Genomic DNA, 19726 nt, shown 5'->3' with positions numbered 1-19726 from the left:
CATTAGTTAACACTTTGTTTACGTTAGTGTTAAACAGAGAGAGAGAGAGAGAGAGAGAGAGAGACAGAGAGAGACAGAGAGAGAGAGAGAGTATCAGGTATTCATCATTTGTGGGGACATAAATCTGTTTAAACAGTCACATGTGGGGACTCGCCTCCCTTTTGAGGACAAAAAGCAAGTCTCCATAATGTAAATCATTTATTTTAGGGTGAAGACTTGTTAAAATGAAGGTAAGGTTTAGGTTCAGGTTTGGGTTAGGGTGGGGCAAGTAGTGGTTGAGGTTAGGGTTATCTACAGGAAATGAATGTACAATGGTGCTTGAAAGTTTGTGTTAGAATTTTCTGTTTCAGCATAACATTAATGACCTAAAACTTGATCAGATGTTCATTCAATTACTAAAATTTAAGGGAACCCAATTAAACAAATGAGACAAAACATTAGTCCTGGGGTGGTGTAGTCAGGCTATATCCTTAAATCTTAGACCTTAACTCCCGTTGTCACCACATGTGCAAACTGTGTAGCTTTAAACACTGATGGTGAATTGAGTAAATGTATGAGCAGATGAATAAGTGTGCGTGGTTAAGCCCATGGCATCAAAATCTCACTCCAGCCAGGTACCCAAAGTTGGCAACCCTGAGTATGTGTACATATAAAATGCTGCTTTCTTGATAAAATATATATTTAGAATTGTTGGTAAATTATAATGTGTTTTTTTAATATCAGTTCATTGAGAAAATCTTAACAGACAAAAAGATCAAATTCCCTGCTGGCCAAAGTGATGCTGCAGAGTTATGTTGGCAGATTGCCACAACTCTTCTTTGGGAGTCTGGTAAGTTATATGACAACACTACCAACAAGATGTAAATGAAAACATCTATGACGACTCTGGTTGTTATCTTTGATAATTACAGGATTTGGCTTAAAAGAAAGCTTCTTGTCCTCACAAATGTTGCCCTCTTTCGAATAATTTTCTATTTTTCTGACACTTCACAATGTTTTTCTCCCATACAGTGCATCCTATAGGGCACCTTTTTTCATTGAAAGGGCACCCAAACCTGCACTTCAGTTTGCACTTTAACCCTAAATTGCACTTTTTCTTTTTTGTTGTTCACTAGAAGGGCACCCATACAGAACCTCCAGCTCACCCCATTACAACAGCATCATAGGGCATTGCATTACATCCTCTTCATTTAAAGGGCACATCATATTTTCTCATCTTTGGGGGCTCTTTACGTGGCACTATCACATTTTCTTCCACTGAAAGGACATCATGAGGGCACTTCATTCAAGATTGTCACATATAGAGGCCCTCTACAGGGCACTTCATCCTGATTTACCCATAACTAGACAGTCATCACAGAACTTTGGTATGTTTTCTCCTTTGTGCAGGCACCTGAGAGGGCATTTTATCATACTGTGGGACACCTTAATTTAATTTAATTTAATTTAATTTATTGGGTTTTTTTTTTACTACATTCTACAGATAAAACTCCCTAAAAAAGTTAGTTTTGAGCCTTAGCACTCTCCACAGTACTTCAGTGGTATGAGCACAGCATCTCTGCTGCTCTACACACCCAGTGCTTAGTCCATTAGTGTCCTTTCAACATACAGGTGCGACTGGCCTGTTCTCTCTGTTTCACCATACACCAGATCACAAAACATCACCAAAGTATAAGTGTAAGTATCAGAATTAGTAAGACATATTGTATTTTTCCATTACACCAAGGTTATTAGGTATGATCTGAAGTATAAACAAAATAAAACACTTGATGGTAGGGCATCACCCGTACATTACAGAGGGGATACATATTTTCATAGACTGCCTGGTAGGACAAGTAGCCTACCTTAATGGCTTTGTGTAATGTGAAGCGCTATATAAATGCAATACATTATTAACATGATGATTATTATGATTATTTTTTTATTTACCCTTCAAGGAGGGGGAATTCAAAATCATTTACAACAATATCCAAAGGTAGGCTATGATTTGCAATGCAAAAGTGGATTACAGGAACAAAATATTGTTTACAATGCTGCATTCAGTTTAATGTACATTTCGAGTAAAGTAGACTAGGTGTAATTGAGGCGAGCAATGTGTTAAAAATGATTATTGATCTTTCTTTTACAGTATTGAACGTGTATTTGAATGAACAAATTAATTACAAAAGGTTGAACCACAGCGCATTTGGATCTGGTTTCCAAACAGGAACATAGGATGTAATCGACTGCGTAGTACATCATAACTTTGTCATATTATAGGAGGAAAAAAGATATGATTGCCTTGGTTTTTAGACAATCTCAGTTCAGTGCAATGAATAATACGAAGTTTAATAACAAAAACACAAGAATAAAAGCATTTATTTTGAGAGATGAGACGTGTATACTAAAACGATAAGTTAGACAATCCACCTGTTGCTATTTTTCTTTTATTTTGGTGGACAAAGCGTAGCAATGTCGCTCCACCTTCGTTGGATGCATGCGCGGCCCCTTGCCCAGTTAGACATTTCCTGTATATTATAAGCTCATCGGGGCACGTCACAGACAGCAGCACCAGGATCACAGTAAATCTCGTTCATGGACACAACAATGAAGGATTTGCCGCAATTAATTTAGAGAAAAAAAGGAAGATTTCACATCTCAACGGCTGGAACGACAAGCTGTTTTTATAACGGTAGGTTACAATGTTTTCAAACGGTACTGCTTCTTTTTAACTTTCACTTTCATCGTCCTGCTTCCGCTGTAGAGTTATGTTTGTGTGTGAAATTTGTTTCAATGGTACAATAAAACATTAGTTAACACTTTGTTAATGTGAGTTGTTTGCTACTGGACAGTTGATGAAACGTGAAAGTTAAGCGAGTGTGTGTGTGTGTGTGTGTGTGTGTGTGTGTACGCATGCGTGAAAGCCCATGCAAGGCTTATTGGCGTTAATGAGAAAATGGCAGTAGCAAAACACATAGGACTGCAACAATTATTTTCATTATCTATTATTTCCTTGATTAATCGATTCGTTAGAAAAAGAGGAAAGTGGTGAAAAATGTTGATCACTGTTTCCAAAAGCAACAGTCCACAACCTAAAGAAATTCAGTTTACTATCATAGAAGACCAAAGAAATCAGAAAATATTCACATTTAAGAAGCTGAAATGAGATAATTTTAGTATTTTTTCTTTAAAAAAAACACTCAAAATGATTAATCAATTATCATAATAGTTGGCAATTAATTTTCTGATGATCAACTAATCAATGAATCGACTAATCATTGTAACTAATGAATAATTTCATCCTCGATTAATCAGTTGATAATTTTTTGAGTAATCAATTAGTAGTTGGTTCCATAAAATGTCAGAAAATGGCAAAAAAAAAAAGAAAAAAAAAAAGTTGATCACTGTTGTGATCAATGTCTTCTTATGTCCTGAATAACAGTCCATAACCCAAAGATATTTAGTTTACTGTCCTAAAAGGACTAAAGGAACCAAAAAATCTGGAATCAGAGAATTTGGAAATTTTCTTCTCAAGAATGACTCAAAATAACTAATTGATTATCAAAATACTTGGCAACTGATCAATTAATCAACTAATCGTTGCAGCTCTACAAACAAATACATCTGGAATATTTTTATGCCCTTATCAGAGATTAAAATTGAGAGATTACAGTAAATGAGTGGAAACAGAGGGGGGATATATCTGAAAATTGTACCCGGGGTCCATTATGTTATGATACATCTGTGAGAAATGTTATTTCTCTAAAGAGAGAATGATGTATTCATTTGTGGAAATATTTTCAGGGATTGTTTTTTATTGAGCGAAACATTTGGAGATTGAGAGTATGAGTAACTGAGTAACTGTGTAGAGTAAACCTGTTATAATTTATTTTTTCTTCTTGGTGCTGTGATCATGAAAGAAATAAACATTTTGTTTAAATGCATAATGGACAACAGAGGTATGCATGAAATCTAAGAACAATATATTGTTCTGCAACATTCATTTTTTCTTAAAATGTTTTCCAGCTTCATGACCCTCAGCGGCAGCAACTGATAAAAATAGGATGGAGGAAGGTGAGTGCACAGTTATTATGTACGCAGTGATCTCACTAAATGTTACTCACTGAGTTCAGATTGTCTACAACAAGCTAAACGTAAAATCAGAATCTGACAACTAATAGTTGAACTGTGGAAGGATATTTTGAACAGGTTATAAAGGGTTTTTGAAATCCACCATTTCAACACTGTATGCATTTTAGTTTGCTACACTTCATATGAAACATGTTCTGATATACGCTGATTATAGCCTCATAATATCTTTCATCAACTTTGTGTCATGTTTCTTTCTCTACTTAGAGCTTTTTGTGGATAAACATTGAGTCGAGCTAATCCGGAGAGTGACCAATGTTGCACCAATTTTGGAAGAACTCCTCAAACGTGATGTTATAAATCAAGTAAATTATGATAAAATCAGGGCTAATCATGACTCTCAGGAGACTATGAGGGCACTCCTTAGTGGGCCCTTGGAATCCAGTGGAGTTAGAGGAAAACAGATCTTCTACAAAATCCTGGAGAGAAACGAGCCACATCTTATTGATGACCTCAAGAGAACGGAGAGCGAGACTGTCATGGATGTGAAAGTCATGGATACAGTGCAAGTGAGTAAATCCTTAGTTATCTAAAGCAGTATAATGTAAGTCTGGATAGTGTAGTTTGTGCTTTCAGATAATCACTGTTTCATTTTTGAGACTCAATTGGTGAATACAATTGAGAATCTAATTAAGTGAATATAATGTACAGTATGTAGTTCATAAACACAATACTTTGAATACAGCGTAACTCTGTTCCTTTAATGGAAAATTTAAGGGATCCTATTAAATAAAAATACACATTAATGTCATTGCAAGGATCAATTCTTGGACCTCTTTAAATGAAAATCTACATCCATCCATCATATAAAACATTATTACATGACTTCTATGAAACTCTACTGGAGGGATGAACACCATTCGTCCAAATGATTTTCCATCATTTGGTGTTTCAGTGTTGGTGGTGGAGAGCGCTGTCTAAATCGTCAGTCATGGTATTCATGGTAGTAGAGCAAACAAACACTTCACATCCTGTCCTGCATAATACTGTATGATTTACCTTTTTCATTTTCCAGGTAGGTTCAATGATGGATAAGAAGCTGCTTATTGAAATATTGAATGATTTGAGCTCTGAGGAGTTTGAGAAATTCAAGTCGCTCATTGAATTGGAGAAAGATTTCCCGCTCATCTCAAGGAGCCGACTGGATGTGGCAGACATGCAGGAAACTGTGGAGCTGATGGTGGAGATGAACAGCCGAGAGTGTGTGGAGGTGACCAAAAAGGTTTTAAAGGAGATGAACAGGACTGATCTGGTGCAGAGGTTTTCGGATATCAGCTCGAGAACTAAAGGTAAGACAAAGCAGATTAAAACATGAAAAACACTAAACTGGCACACAATGCAGTCACATGTGTCTCATAAGTTTTGTAGTTTATTATGAAAAGATAAAGTACATTAGCTGGGGTACAATATTTTGTAAGTTTGGGCATAAACAGTACAATAACAAATATATCCAAAACCATTCAACCTTGTTGGAAAATCTTCCAGTAGCTCTGCACATTATTATTATTTCACTGTTAAGGAGGGTTAGTGGAATGAAAGTCTTTGTATTATAACTGATGTTAAATACATTTCTAATAAGTCTTTTGATATTTATTTCCTCCTCAGAGAAACACTTGGAACATCGTCCTACACTGATTCAGAGAGTGAGTAATGTCACATCAGTCTGACTTTACACAGTATAGCTTTTATTCAGTAGATGAAGATTGACAATCATCTTCATCTTGAACATTATAATTGATGATACAAACAAATTTTTCCTCACATAAATAGTTCTCTCACAGAACTGAAGCTATTTTCACATGAGGTCTTAAGCAAGAACGTTATTCACTAATAATGTTAAGAATTTGTGTTATATCAACCACAAGGAAAATATATTTTTTTTCTTGATTTATTTTTATAACGTTAACAGAAGGTATAATATATGATGACAATAAAAACAAGAAATTAAAGGAAAAGATGCAACCAGCCATGTTCTCACAGCTTCTCTGTTATAAAATCAAAAGGCTCATCACAGTTTTGGGATCATAGACTTGAAAGAGTTACAGCCAGGCAGTAAAATAAAGCCATGATCCTGTTTGTACAGATAAAATAATTGTAAAAGAGACAAAAGTTTGATGTTACTAAAGAAATGTAAACACATACAAGTAGTTTGTAAAAACAGTTATACAGTATGTGATCAATTTGACAAATATTATTAATTCCATTATTAGCTTGTATAACATTGGTGATGTAATCTCACCACATCCACATTTCTAAAACACACTCATCAATGAATCTGTAATCAATAAAATTAAGAGATTGTACATTTACCCAATGAACATTTTCTTTGTATTTTCCAGGTAGAAACAATGACGTCTGTTATAGAGCTGCTTTTGGAAACACTGGCTGGTTTGAGTAACAGGGAGCTTGAGTACTTCAAGCAAATCATCTGGAGTCAAAGTTACCTCTACAAACCCTACTTAGAGATCTCATGGATGCTGCTCATGATGGCAGACATGCAGGACACAGTGTTTATTATGGTTCAGACCTTCGGCCAACAGTCTGTGAAGAAGACCAAGGACATTTTAATTAAGATGAACAGGAGAGATCTGGTGCAGAGGCTGTCAGACAGCAGCTCAGGACCCAAAAGTAAGACAATAGAGACAAAAACATATTCAAATCATAAAACTGGAACAAAACATGTGTCTCATGAGTTTATAAGCTATGATATAGGCTATTCTTTATTTGACATATTATGATTTATAATGTAGAGAAAAGAAGACAGTATCAGATGGTATACATAATATATTTTATTACTAATGTGAAATATGAAAAGATATTGTGGGACAGGGAGAAAATATTATTAATGAATTATATGTATCATATATATTATATGTATATGTATGGACTGTTGAGGAGGCTTCAGTTTTATTTTGTGTTGAACCCTTTGTATTGTAATATTTTAAAGAACAATATAGCCTGATGTTGATCACTTTCTTTTATTTCTTTTCTTCCTCCTCAGAAAAATACTCTGTGGATGAACACTTGTCTGCACTGATCCACAAAGTGAGTAATGTCACATCAACCTGACCTCATGCAGTACAGCTTTAATTCAATAAGATGCAAGTTTAAAATCATATTTATCATCACATAAGTGGTGATTAATGAAACTAAACTCAGTTTCTCACAGAATTGTGAGACAAAATGCAGCAGATGAAACTGAGAAAACAGTTCCTGACTTGTGCTGCCACCTTCGTTACAGTTCATCAAGAACATCTGATGTTAAGATCAGGTGGCTCATTTCAGTTTTTGACAGCACAGTGTGTTTGCCAGAGTTACAGCCTGGAATTAAAATAAAAAACATAAACAAGTTTACAGATATTAAAGAATATAAAGTAAGACAAATCATAATTATCAGATGTATCAGTGGTTCAGGTGATCTTGTAGAAAAAACATTTCTTAAAACATCCAAATGTCTAAAATAATGACATTGATGCTGTAGATGCAAAGAGATAAATCTTTAATATTCCCAGTGGAGAAATAACATATTTTCTCTTTGAACATACTCTTTGAATTTTCCAGGTAGCAACAAAGACGGCTGTGAGAGAGCTGCTTTTAGAAACATTGAATGATTTGAGTGATCAGGAGCTAACAAAACTTAAGTGGCTCCTGCAGTTCACTCACTTCAAGAAGGACCTTCCATGGATCCAACTGGAGTCAGCACACAGGACAGAAGTTGTGGATCTGATGGTGGAGATATGTGGCCAACAGTCTGTGGAGGTGATCAGGGAGGTTTTCATGGAAATGAAGAGGACTGATCTGGTGCAGAGGCTGTCAGAGACCATCTCAGGACCCAAAGGTGAGATAAAGAAGACAACTGTCATGTCACATTAATTTATAATAATTAATAAATCTGCAGGAGTACAAAATATTAGATAAAGCAATGGAGCAACAACATATAGGCCACCATGACAGCAGAAATATAGATTTGAATCAACACCTCCCTGACACAATCTCAACAAAAACAATATGAGCTTCACAAAGTTAGTTGGTATTTCATTTCATTTTTGAAGTGGTTAATTGAACTAATTCAATTTACTTGTACATACAAAATAATAAGACAAAGATCACTTCAGAGGGAAATGTTAGAGCTCATTATTACCAGTCTTGTGTTGTATTTGGTCAGATAGGAACTTGGCTAATGTTGTCATCATTTCACTTGAATATGTTGTGTTGTATTTTTGTATAGCTACGATTTGACTTAAACTTGGCTCCACTATGGACACTCATTCTCATTCATCCCCTCTGTGATTTCTGTAACCAAGGCCTCCTCCTGTCTTCCATCCACACACCTGTAATCCATCTGTGTCATGTGACGTGTGCAGTGTCTGTGTATTTTATTTTAACACCCTGATTAAGTGTTTTCTCAGACACATGCATTAGTCTCAGCCATGAAGTGTTAAAGGCTTTTTATTATACTTGGGAGTCAGAGTATTATACTGAGGACAAATACACATAAAGGTTACACACAGCGTTTATTATGTAATTACAATGTTCATTAAATGTGTTTTAGCTGCAGGATCATCAGTTGAAGTGTTTGGTGTAAAAACCACAGAGGGAAGTAGGTACCATAAAACATTTTAAACACTAATAACAAAATTACAAATATTATTCCTTTAACTAGGAGTAAAGATGACAGATTTGAATCCTTTCCTCAAAGCTCTGTAGTTATTTTAATCTACATTTCATTATGTGAAATTTTAACACTGAGTTTAATAACAAATGTGACGTCATGTTGATAAGTGTTCATCAGGTGAAAGTGGTAATTGATTTTTAGGATGTTACTATCGAGCAGATTTTATGTTCCTTTTACAATTAATCCTTAATATTACAATCATTTTGAAACAAGATAGTCTGATAGTGTCTGATTATATTACCTGGTGGTAAACCAGGCATTCATGAGTCTTGTTTTATTTCCTTCTCTTCAGAGAAACACTCTGTGGATGAACAGTGGCCTGCACTGATCCAGAGAGTGAGTAATGTCACATCTGTCTGACTTTACAGATACAGCTTTCATTCAACAGATGCAGGAAAAAACATGTTCAACATTATAAATGATGATACAAACAAATTCTTGATTTTCACCAGCTGGTTCTCTCAGAACTGAAGCTACGTTCAGGTTGCATCATGTACACATGAGGACTGAAGCAAGAACGTTGTTAACTTATAATGTTAAAAATCAGTGTTACCTCTACCACTGGTGAAATGTAAACTGTATATATCCACATTTATAAAAACACACACATTGATGAGACATAAACAGAAAAATCTGTAATCATCCCAGCTGAGAGATTGTAGATTTGCCCAATGAACATTTTCTTTTTATTTACCAGGTAGAAACAATGACGTCTGTTATAGAGCTGCTTCTGGAAACATTGGCTGATTTGAGCGACAGGGAGCTCGAGGTCTTCAAGAAATTACTCCAGAGTCGAATTCACCTCCGCAAACCTTACTTAGAGATGCTCATGAGGGCAGACATGCAGGACACAGTGTTTATTATGGTGCAGACCTTCGGCCAACAGTCTGTGAAGAAGACCAAGGACATTTTAATTAAGATGAACAGGAGAGATCTGGTGCAGAGGCTGTCAGACAGCAGCTCAGGACCCAAAAGTAAGACAATAAAGACAAAAACATATTCAAATCATAAAACTGGAACAAAACATGTGTCTCATGAGTTTATAAGCTATGATATAAGCCATTCTTTATTTTAAACATTATGATTTATAATGTAGAGAAAAGAAGACAGTATCAGCTGGTGTACAAAATATATTTGATTGCTTATGTGAAATATGAAAAGATAATGTGGGACAGGGAGAAAATATTAGTGATGAATTATATGTATCATATATATTATATGTATATTTTTTAACTGTTGAGGAGGCTTCACTTTTATTTTGTGTTGAACCCTTTGTATTGTAATTTTATAAAGAACAATATAGCCTGATGTTGATCAGTTTTATTTCTTTTCTTCCTCCTCAGAAAAACACTCTGTGGATGAACACTTGTCTGCACTGATCCACAAAGTGAGCAATGTCACATCAACCTGACCTCATGCAGTACAGCTTTAATTCAATAAGATGCAAGTTTAAAGTCATATTTATCATCACATAAGTGGTGATTAATGAAACTAAACTCAGTTTCTCACATAATTGTGAGGCTTTTTCAAAGTATTAAGTAAAAATGAAAATAAAAAACATAAACAAGTTTACAGGTATTAAAGAATATAAAGTAAGACAAATCATAATTACCAGATGTATCAGTAGTTCAGGTGATCTTGTAGAAAAACTTATTTAAAACATCCAAATGTCTAAAATAATGGCATTGATACTGTAGATGCAAAGAGATAAATCTTTAATATTCCCAGTGGAGAAATAACATATTTTCTCTTTGAATGTACTCTTTGAATTTTCCAGGTAGCAACAAAGACGGCTGTGAGAGAGCTGCTTTTAGAAACACTGAATGATTTGAGTGATCAGGAGCTAAAGACACTTAAGTGGCTCCTGCAGTTCACTCACTTCAAGAAGGGCCTTCCATTCATTCCATGGATCCAACTGGGCCCGGCAGACAGGACAAAAGTTGTGGATCTGATGGTGGAGAGATGTGGCCAACAGTCTGTGGAGGTGATCAGGGAGGTTTTCAAGGAAATGAAGAGGACTGATCTGGTGCAGAGGCTGTCAGAGACCAGCTCAGTACGCAAAGGTGAGATAAATAAGACAACTGTCATGTCACATTAATTTTGATAATTAATAAATCTGCAGGAGTACAAAATATTAGATAAAGCAATGGAGCAACACCATATAGGCCACCATGACAGCAGAAATATAGATTTGAATCAACACCTCCCTGACACAATCTCAACAAAAACAATATGAGCTTCACAAAGTTAGTTGGTAATAATAATAATGATAATGATAATAATAATAATAATAATAATAATAATAATAATAATAATAAACTTTATTTATAGAGCACCTTTCATGACATAAAATGCAGCTCAAAGTGCTTTACAAAAGAAATATACATACATACATGCCTACACACAGACACACACACAGACACACATACACACACACACACACACACACAGACACACACACACACACACACACACACACACACACACACACACACACACGTTCCTTTTGCAATTAATCCTTAATATTAGATTTATTTTAAAAGCAAGATAGTCTGATAGTGTCTGATTATATCACCTGATGGTAAACCAGGCATTCATGAGTCTTGTTTTATTTCCTTCTCTTCAGAGAAACACTCTGTGGATGAACAGTGGCCTGCACTGATCCAGAAAGTGAGTAATGTCACATCTGTCTGACTTTACAGATACAACTTTCATTCAACAGATGCAGGAAAAAAACATGTACAACATCATAAATGATGATACAAATCAAATTTCTGATTTTCACCAGCTGGTTCTCTCAGAACTGAAGCTACATTCAGGTTGCATCATGTACACATGAGGTCTGAAGCAAGAATGTTGTTAACTAATAATGTTAAAAATCAGTGTTACCTCTACCACTGGTGAAATGTAAACTGTATATATCCACATTTATAAAAACACACATGTTGATGAGATGTAAACAGAAAAATCTGTAATCATCCCAGCTGAGAGATTGTACATTTGCCCAATGAACATTTTCTTTGAATTTACCAGGTAGAAACAATGACGTCTGTTATAGAGCTGCTTTTGGAAACACTGGCTGGTTTGAGTAAAAGGGAGCTTGAAGACTCCAAGGAAGTCCTCTTGAATCACTTGAGGCTCACAAAACAGCGTTTTGACATCCAATGGAGGCTGCTGATGACAACAGACATGCAGGACATAGTGTTAATTATTGTGCAGGAGTACGGCCAACAGTCTATGGAGATGATGAAGAAGGTTTTAAAGGACATGAACAGGCCTGATCTGGTGATCTGGTGGTCTCTGGTCTCCTCAGAGAAACATTATGTGGATAATCCGATCCAGAAAGTGAGCAATGTCACATCTGTCTGACTCAATACAACACAGCTTTTATTCAATAGTTGAAGGTTGAGAATGATCCTCATCTTAAACATTTTAAATATTGATACAACCTAAACTCATGATTTAAGCTGAATATTTTTCACTGAAGCTGCATTCAAGCTACAATTTTATCCATCAGTAATGTTTCATATCTTTAACACTGAGGATTAGATGAGGAAATGTCAACATGTACATTTTTCCTGAGTTTATTCTTCTGCTTTGACAGTGATCTCACAGATAAACATATAACACCCACATCTACACTTACATTCATGAGATGCAATGAGAAACTATTTTAGTGTTTTTTTTCTAGTGGATTGAATATACTGTATGTCTCATCAATGTTTTGATTATTCCAGGTAGCAACAATGGCAGCTGTTAAAGAGATGCTTTTGGAAACACTGAAGGATTTGAGTTTTCAGGAGTTAAAGAAATTCAAAGAGGTCCTGCGGTGGACTGTCTCCCAGATGAACCTCCCAGACAGCTCACTGAGGTTGAGTTACACAGCAGACAGAGAAGCCATAGTGAATCTGATGTTACAGAACTATGGTCAACAGTCTGTGGATCTCATGAAGAAGACTTTCAAGAAAATGAGCAGATCTGATCTGGTTCAGAGGTTATCAGACACCAGCTCAGGACCCAAAGGTAAAACAAAGAAGACAAAACTGTCACATTACACAATCACATTTGTCTAATGAATACATCTAATGATTTATTTTAAAAATGTACAGTATATCTGCTTGAGTGCAAACTACATTTAATCACCAATGTAAAGTGTGAGAAAAGTAGTAGGCAGGGGGCAACAAATCATTAATTAAATCAGCACGTCTCTGACATGTAACATCTGGTAGGAATCTAACTTTAGAGAGCTAGGCTATCTTCTACTTTGAGTGGAAGTTAGTTAGTCTAGCTTGCTAGCTTACACTTTCTGAGTGGAAAACAAATTTAACAGCACAGTGGATACTCACAAATATTAAATAATGTAAAGTGACAGACCTCTTCAGTTGCTAATGTTACATAACCAAGGCTATGTGGTATCATCATTATCAGACTACGACATTCTCCAGTCAGTAGCATAGTAGGGAAGTTAGCATTGCAGCTCTCAGATGTCAGTCAGCCACTTTACAAATACAAAAATGGTTTTCTCCTCTTGGAAAAGTGAAAACGATGCACAATAGCTGCAGCATCATTTTAGATCATATTTCCTTCCAAACAAAGTGAGGAGAATTCCAGTTTCAGTTTGACTTTAAGGGGAGGCAAAATGTTAATGTTTTAATGATATTCAAAGGTTTTAATGATATGATATCCAACCTCTCTTCTCTCTGTATGATTATTGTTTATGATGTCAGAAGCAGCAGAGGAGATTTTAGTGTTATTGCAACTAAATCTGACTAAACCTGATTATAGTCTGATGTTTAATCAGTCTTGAGTCATTTTCTATTTTCTTTCTCCTCAGAGAAGCAGAGGTCTTCACTGCCCCAGAAAGTGAGTAATGTCACATCAGACACACTTTACACAACACAGCTTTCATCAAATAGCTGCTGGTTGAAAATGATCCTCATCTTGACCACTTTAAATAATGATACAAACCAATGGTATCATTTCATCAGATGGTGCTCACTGAACTGAAGCAGGATTCTGATTGAGATTTTGAGCTGAAATATCTTATCCACCAATAATGTTATAATAGACAGACACACACAGACACACACAGACACACATACACACACACACACACACACACACACACACACACACACACACATGTTCCTTTTGCAATTAATCCTTAATATTAGATTTATTTTAAAAGCAAGATAGTCTGATAGTATCTGATTATATCACCTGATGGTAAACCAGACATTCATGAGTCTTGTTTTATTTCCTTCTCTTCAGTAATAATAATTCCCTCCCTTCTCTTAATAATGATACAAACCAATGACATCATTTCATCAGATGGTGCTCACTGAACTGAAGCAGGATTCTGATTGAGATTTTGAGCTGAAATATTTTATCCACCAATAATGTTATAATAAAATCTGTGCTATCTCTACTACTGAGGATGACAACAGGACAACTAAATGTTTAGGACGTGTATGTTTTTCCAGGCTTTCTTATTCAACTCTGATGGTAAATAGGTGGAAAGAGTTTTTAAAGCAGAAATATCACAGCTTCTGTTGAAGCAATAAGAACATGTGATCAGATGTCTCATTCCTACTTTTGGCAGCACAGTGTCAGAAAGAGTTGGAGACATGCAATAAATCACAATTACTAATAACCAGTTTATAGAAATAAATGAAATGAATCACACTGTGCTCACACTTTGTCTTTATAAAATCAATGTAGATTAATCACAGTATTTCTTTGTGTAATATATATATATTAGTTGTTACAATACTCACATGATTTAAATGTTTACATTGATGCAAAGACATCAGTGTTTTATCATTACAATGGAAATATTACATAAATGCTCTCTGATCACTTTTAATCCATCAGGATGTTACGATGACACCAGTTAAGGAGAAACTTTTGGAAACACTGAAAGAATTACGTTTCTGGGAATTCTTGCAATTCAAAGAGGTCCTGCAGGAACTTCAAATGAAAGAATTCCCAAGAATCCCAAGAGTCCGAATAGAGATGGCACAGAACAAAGTTGACTTAGTGGAGCTGATGGTTGAGATCTGTGGTCAACAGTCTGTGGAGGTGACCAGGGAGGTTTTAAAGAAGATGAACAAGACGGATCTGGTGCAGAGGTTGTCAGACACCCTCTCAGGATCCAAAGGTAAGTTTTGTGGAAACAAAACCCCAATACAATTCAAATATCAAACATTTGATATGCAGAGTAGGGTCTTATTCTACTTTGAACATTGAACATTGAACATTTTACATTTCTTGTAATCTGGCAAAAAAACATGTAATTAATCATCATTAAGTTCCTGTTACACCATCATTAAGATGTAAAATATTTGCATTACCTGGTTTTTGGTACCTGGCTTGGTGCAATGACAACATAAGACAGGACACTGATGGCTGGATGGATTTACTAACACCTGTGAAAATAATTATAATGATTATAATGTTGGGGGTGTTTTTGCAAAAAAAGATCTAATTATGCAAACTAATCTCTGCGTTATTTGTGAGAACAATTTAGTTGTTAGCATTAAGCTTGTCTTACAGCATCATTAAGTTGTTGGTTTTTGGTACCTGGCTTGGTACCACAACAGCATAATACAGGACATTGACTATATAGCATGACGGCAACATCAACACCCATTACTTTACATGTTTGATGTTGGCTACTGTATTTTTATTGTATAATCTTTCCCTCTGATGAGGAACCGTTACTACAATGGCTACATGTAGCTAGCCTGTACGTTGTACATAACAGAAGTCCTGTGAAGTGCTGCCACTTTTCCTCAACTTAGACTTTTCTCAGCAGTAAGTCCTGCATAACATATTGCTCTCATGTTGGAACAGTGCTAAGTAGTCAAGTCAATTTTATTTGTGTAGCCCAATATCACACATTTATCCCAGCAGGCGTTGCAATCTGTACAGCAATACAACATCCTCTGTCCTTAGACCCTTGATTTGAATTAATGAAAAACTCCCTAAAATAAAATTCTTTAATGGGGAAAAATTGAAGAAACCTCTTGAAGAGTAACAGAGGAGGGATCCCTTTCCCAGGATTGACAGACATCCAATAGATGTTGTGTGTACAGAATAAGAGTATATGAGAGTACAGGAGAATATGTAGCACATAGTGCTAAAGCAGCAAAGCATCTGGAAAGTTACCATATGATTCCATTAATAAACATAACATGATTTAAAACATTTCCTGATGTGTTTTAACAAGGTCCTTCAGGAAGCTTGGAGTTTGGGGCTCATGGGGGCATTATGGTAATCCCTTTTATTATTCAATTTGCTCATTTGTTTATTTGTTCATCTGTGTGATGTTGCAAAATTAGTGATTAAACAACAACAATTTCATTTATTTACATAAGTGATTGTCCTCTGGTGCAGCAGTCTGATTTCACTAAATCTATAATTTTGCCTAATGTGGTTAATATTAGTCACATGAATTAAATGTTTCCATTGATGCAAAGACATCAGTGTTTTATCATTACAGTGGAAATAATATATAAATGTCCTCTGATTACTTTGAATCCATCAGGACGAAACAATGACACCAGTAAAGAAGAAGCTTTTGGAAACACTGGAAGAATTACGTTTCCGGAAGATCGAGCTGTTCAAGTGGTACCTGCAGACCCTTCAAGTGAAAGATCTCCCAAGAATCCCAAGAGTCCGAATAGAGAGGGCAGACAGCATGGAGGACTTAGTGGAGCTTATAGTGGAGATTTGTGGTCAACAGTCTGTGGAGGTGACCAGGGAGGTTTTAAAGAGGATGAACAGGATGGATCTGGTGCAGAGTTTGTCAGACACAAGCTCAGGATCCAAAGGTAAGTTGTGTGAAAAAAAACCTAAACAATACTATTCCAATATCAAACATTTGGTATGCAGAGTGGGGTCTTATTCTACTTTAATGTTACTGTTTTTTCATCATTAAAAATACATTTTGGACAGTCAGGCAGCCATTTGAATATGTGGTTGTTTTGACATATTATCTAGATGCCATTATCACAAGCAAAGGTACTCACTGTATGCGGTATAGTCATTATAGTCAATGACTCTAGATCAGTCACTGTTTTTAAATTGTCCACAGCAAAAACAAGCCAAAAGTAAACCCAGAATAACTAGACTCCTACATATTGCATAATTTCCAAAATGACATCTACTACTTGAAAAAGCGAGATCTTTTCAAAGGGTTTCTTCTCTCAAGTTACCAAAAAACAAAAATCACAAGCAGCTTCCTAAAAGTCTAATGGTTAAGGTGCATACCACATAACTGTAATGGTGTGGTGTGATTGCAGTCGCGGACTTTTGTTGCACGTCATACCGCACTCTGTCCGCTCATATTCTGTCTGCTTCTTGACTGTCCAATTAAGGTGAAAATGCCAAATAAAAAGATAATTGGCCTCATTCACAAACAGCCTGTACGCACAACGAAGGTTTTAAGCACAAATCCGGGGTTCATCAATATGTTCTTAACTGAATTTTTTCTTACTCTGCAAACAAATTTAGAATGGCCTTAGACCATGCATACACACAAATCATAAACATCCCACAGTCTAAAAAATTATATAGTCAAAATGTATTCAATGTAAACAGTGTATTAGAACCACAATTATCTTAAAAATGATTGGGCCTAAATATACAACATCCAAAAGTGTGAAATTGTTAATAATACACAATTTATTTACTACATATAAAATTAATAATGAAGACGTTGTAATCCATAAATCATCATCATAAATGTAATGAAATTATTAATTTATTAAAATTGACCTGTGTCCGCTTTATATGACAATAGTTTATAAATCAGAGTTTCCATATTGGAATGTGACACCGATTAATTTCCCCCATCAGAGTTGGCTGTAATATATGCGGCTGTTTAACCAGCAGCCTGTTCAGCGTCCTCACAGCCTGACAGTTCAGTAGTGGCACAAGGAGGGACACTCTGCTTTCACTAAATCACGGCCTATTGTGGACAGAGACAAAATACGATGCACACCTGGCGCAGCTTTAGAGTTTTATAGAGATCTACACATTTACCAACTTCTTATTTTGTTACAGACATACTGCGTGATTGTGGCACAACAGGTATGCAGGCCGTATACAGGATTCACAATTAGGCTCCAAACAGTTGTGCCAATCACATGTTTACCAGCTAAATCTGCCTTTTCTGGCTTCTACTTCTGAAACTATTGTTTGCATTTCACTAGCAGTTAAGTTTTTCTACATTTTTAACATCACGGCCCTCTTTGCAATGAGTGACAGCTCTCTCCACTGCTGCACTGCTCCAACAGAGCTTTCCTTACACAGAGAAATTGGGGTGTGTTAGTATGCTTATTACCAGTAGAGCGCCTGTCAATTTAGAATGATGCTGATTCACTAACATACGCATGGTGGTAAAAGCAAAATTGGCCAGTGCGCATGTGTCATGAATCCTATGGTGATTTTGCATGCACGCTTATTTTGTGCACACAGTGAGAACATTTCTATGCACATATTAGTGAATTAGGCCCAATAATACAAAAATAAAAACACACAACATGAAAAAGCCCTCACTCACCTGTAGTGGCATCTGCAGCCAATATAATGGAGGTGAATGAAATTCTTTTGTGATGCTCACACCATTGAGGGATTGCGTTTAATAATTCTTCCTGAAAAAGTTTTTTTTTTTTTGAGGAACAGTGTCTCTGTTAAACTGAATAATCCTCAGAACATGCTGTCAACAGTTTTATAAGGTTTATTTCTTTGGTTTAAGAAACGTAGTTCCAATGAAAACTGTTATTGAATATTTTACATTCATTGTAATCTGGCAAAAAAATATGTAATTAATCATGATTAAGTTCCTGTTACGCCATCATTAAGATGTAAGAAATGTTCATTGCCTCTTTAGTTTTTGGTACCTGGCTTGGTGCAATGACAACATAAGACAGGACACTGATGACTGGATGGATTTTCAAACACCTGGGAAAATAATTATAATCATTATAATTTTCAAATTTCGGGATATTTTGTTGCAAAAAAAATGTCATGCAAACTAATTTCTGCATTATTTGTGAGAAGAATTTAGTTGTAAGCATTAAGTTCCACTTACACCATCATTAAGTTGTTGGTTTTTGGTACCTGGCTTGGTACCATGACAGCATAATACAGGACATTGACTATATAGCATGATGGCAACATCAACGCCCATTAATCTACATGTTTGATGTTGGTTACTATCCAGTTGTTTATTGTAATATATGTACATGCAAAACAAATAATTATATGATTGTTCCTATATTTTTTTTGGAAAATAATCTTTCCCTCTCATGAGGAATCGTTACTACAACAGCTACATGTAGCTAGCCTGTATGTTGTACATAACAGAAGTCCTGTGAAGTGCTGCCACTTTTCCTGAACTTAGACTTTTCTCAGCAGTAAGTCCTGCATAACATATAGTGAAGTCAAGTCAAGTCAATTTTATTTGTATAGACCAATACCACAAACAACAACCTTTTAACGGGGAATAAATTGAAGAAACCTCAGGAAGAGTGACGGAGGATGGATCCCTCTCCCAGGATTGACAGACACACGATAGATGTGTATGCACAGAATATATGAGAGTATAGCACATAGTGCTAAAGCAGCTGAGCATCTGGAAGGTTACCATATGATTCCATTTATAAATATATAATAATTTAAAACATTTTCTGATGTGTTTTAACAAGGTCCTTCAGGAAGCTTGGAGTCTGGGGCTCATGGAGGCATTATGGTAATCCCTTTTATTATTCAATTTGGTCTTATGTTTATTTGTAAATTGAACAATTTCAGTTATTTACATAAGTGATTGTCCTCTGGTGCAGGAGTCTGATTTCACTAAATGTATAATTTTGCCTCATGTGGTTAATATTAGTCACATGATTTAAATGTTTACAT

The 19726-nt window shown here is 35.6% G+C and overlaps 1 protein-coding gene across 4 annotated transcripts in view; it reads left to right on the top strand.

Annotated features, from left to right (window-relative positions):
- LOC137191003 (golgin subfamily A member 4-like) overlaps window positions 1–19726 on the top strand; it is a 50400-nt gene that overhangs the window by 22453 nt on the left and 8221 nt on the right. Inside the window, exons 1-21 of one of the 4 annotated variants that reach the window (XM_067600782.1) lie at window positions 2433–2671; window positions 4006–4053; window positions 4336–4637; window positions 5144–5417; window positions 5734–5771; window positions 6468–6756; window positions 7130–7173; window positions 7690–7966; window positions 8681–8728; window positions 9096–9139; window positions 9501–9777; window positions 10147–10190; window positions 10581–10866; window positions 11430–11473; window positions 11837–12148; window positions 12541–12826; window positions 13638–13666; window positions 14678–14963; window positions 16035–16078; window positions 16353–16638; window positions 19519–19562. In XM_067600782.1, coding sequence (XP_067456883.1) covers window positions 4479–4637; window positions 5144–5417; window positions 5734–5771; window positions 6468–6756; window positions 7130–7173; window positions 7690–7966; window positions 8681–8728; window positions 9096–9139; window positions 9501–9777; window positions 10147–10190; window positions 10581–10866; window positions 11430–11473; window positions 11837–12148; window positions 12541–12826; window positions 13638–13666; window positions 14678–14963; window positions 16035–16078; window positions 16353–16638; window positions 19519–19562 — 3111 coding nt within the window. In that variant the 5' untranslated portion in view covers window positions 2433–2671; window positions 4006–4053; window positions 4336–4478. Of the gene's footprint in view, window positions 1–2432; window positions 2672–4005; window positions 4054–4335; window positions 4638–5143; window positions 5418–5733; window positions 5776–6467; window positions 6757–7129; window positions 7174–7689; window positions 7967–8680; window positions 8729–9095; window positions 9140–9500; window positions 9778–10146; window positions 10191–10580; window positions 10867–11429; window positions 11474–11836; window positions 12149–12540; window positions 12827–13637; window positions 13667–14677; window positions 14964–16034; window positions 16079–16352; window positions 16639–19518; window positions 19563–19726 lie in introns of those variants that run through there. The other 3 variants (XM_067600784.1, XM_067600783.1, XM_067600781.1) reach the window with 3 other exon arrangements.

Source organism: Thunnus thynnus, chromosome 10 (genome assembly GCF_963924715.1).
Source record: "Thunnus thynnus chromosome 10, fThuThy2.1, whole genome shotgun sequence".
In the NCBI taxonomy this organism is placed as follows: domain Eukaryota; kingdom Metazoa; phylum Chordata; class Actinopteri; order Scombriformes; family Scombridae; genus Thunnus; species Thunnus thynnus.
Note: the sequence above shows the minus strand (reverse complement) of the source record. Positions and strands in the feature narration are given on the sequence as shown.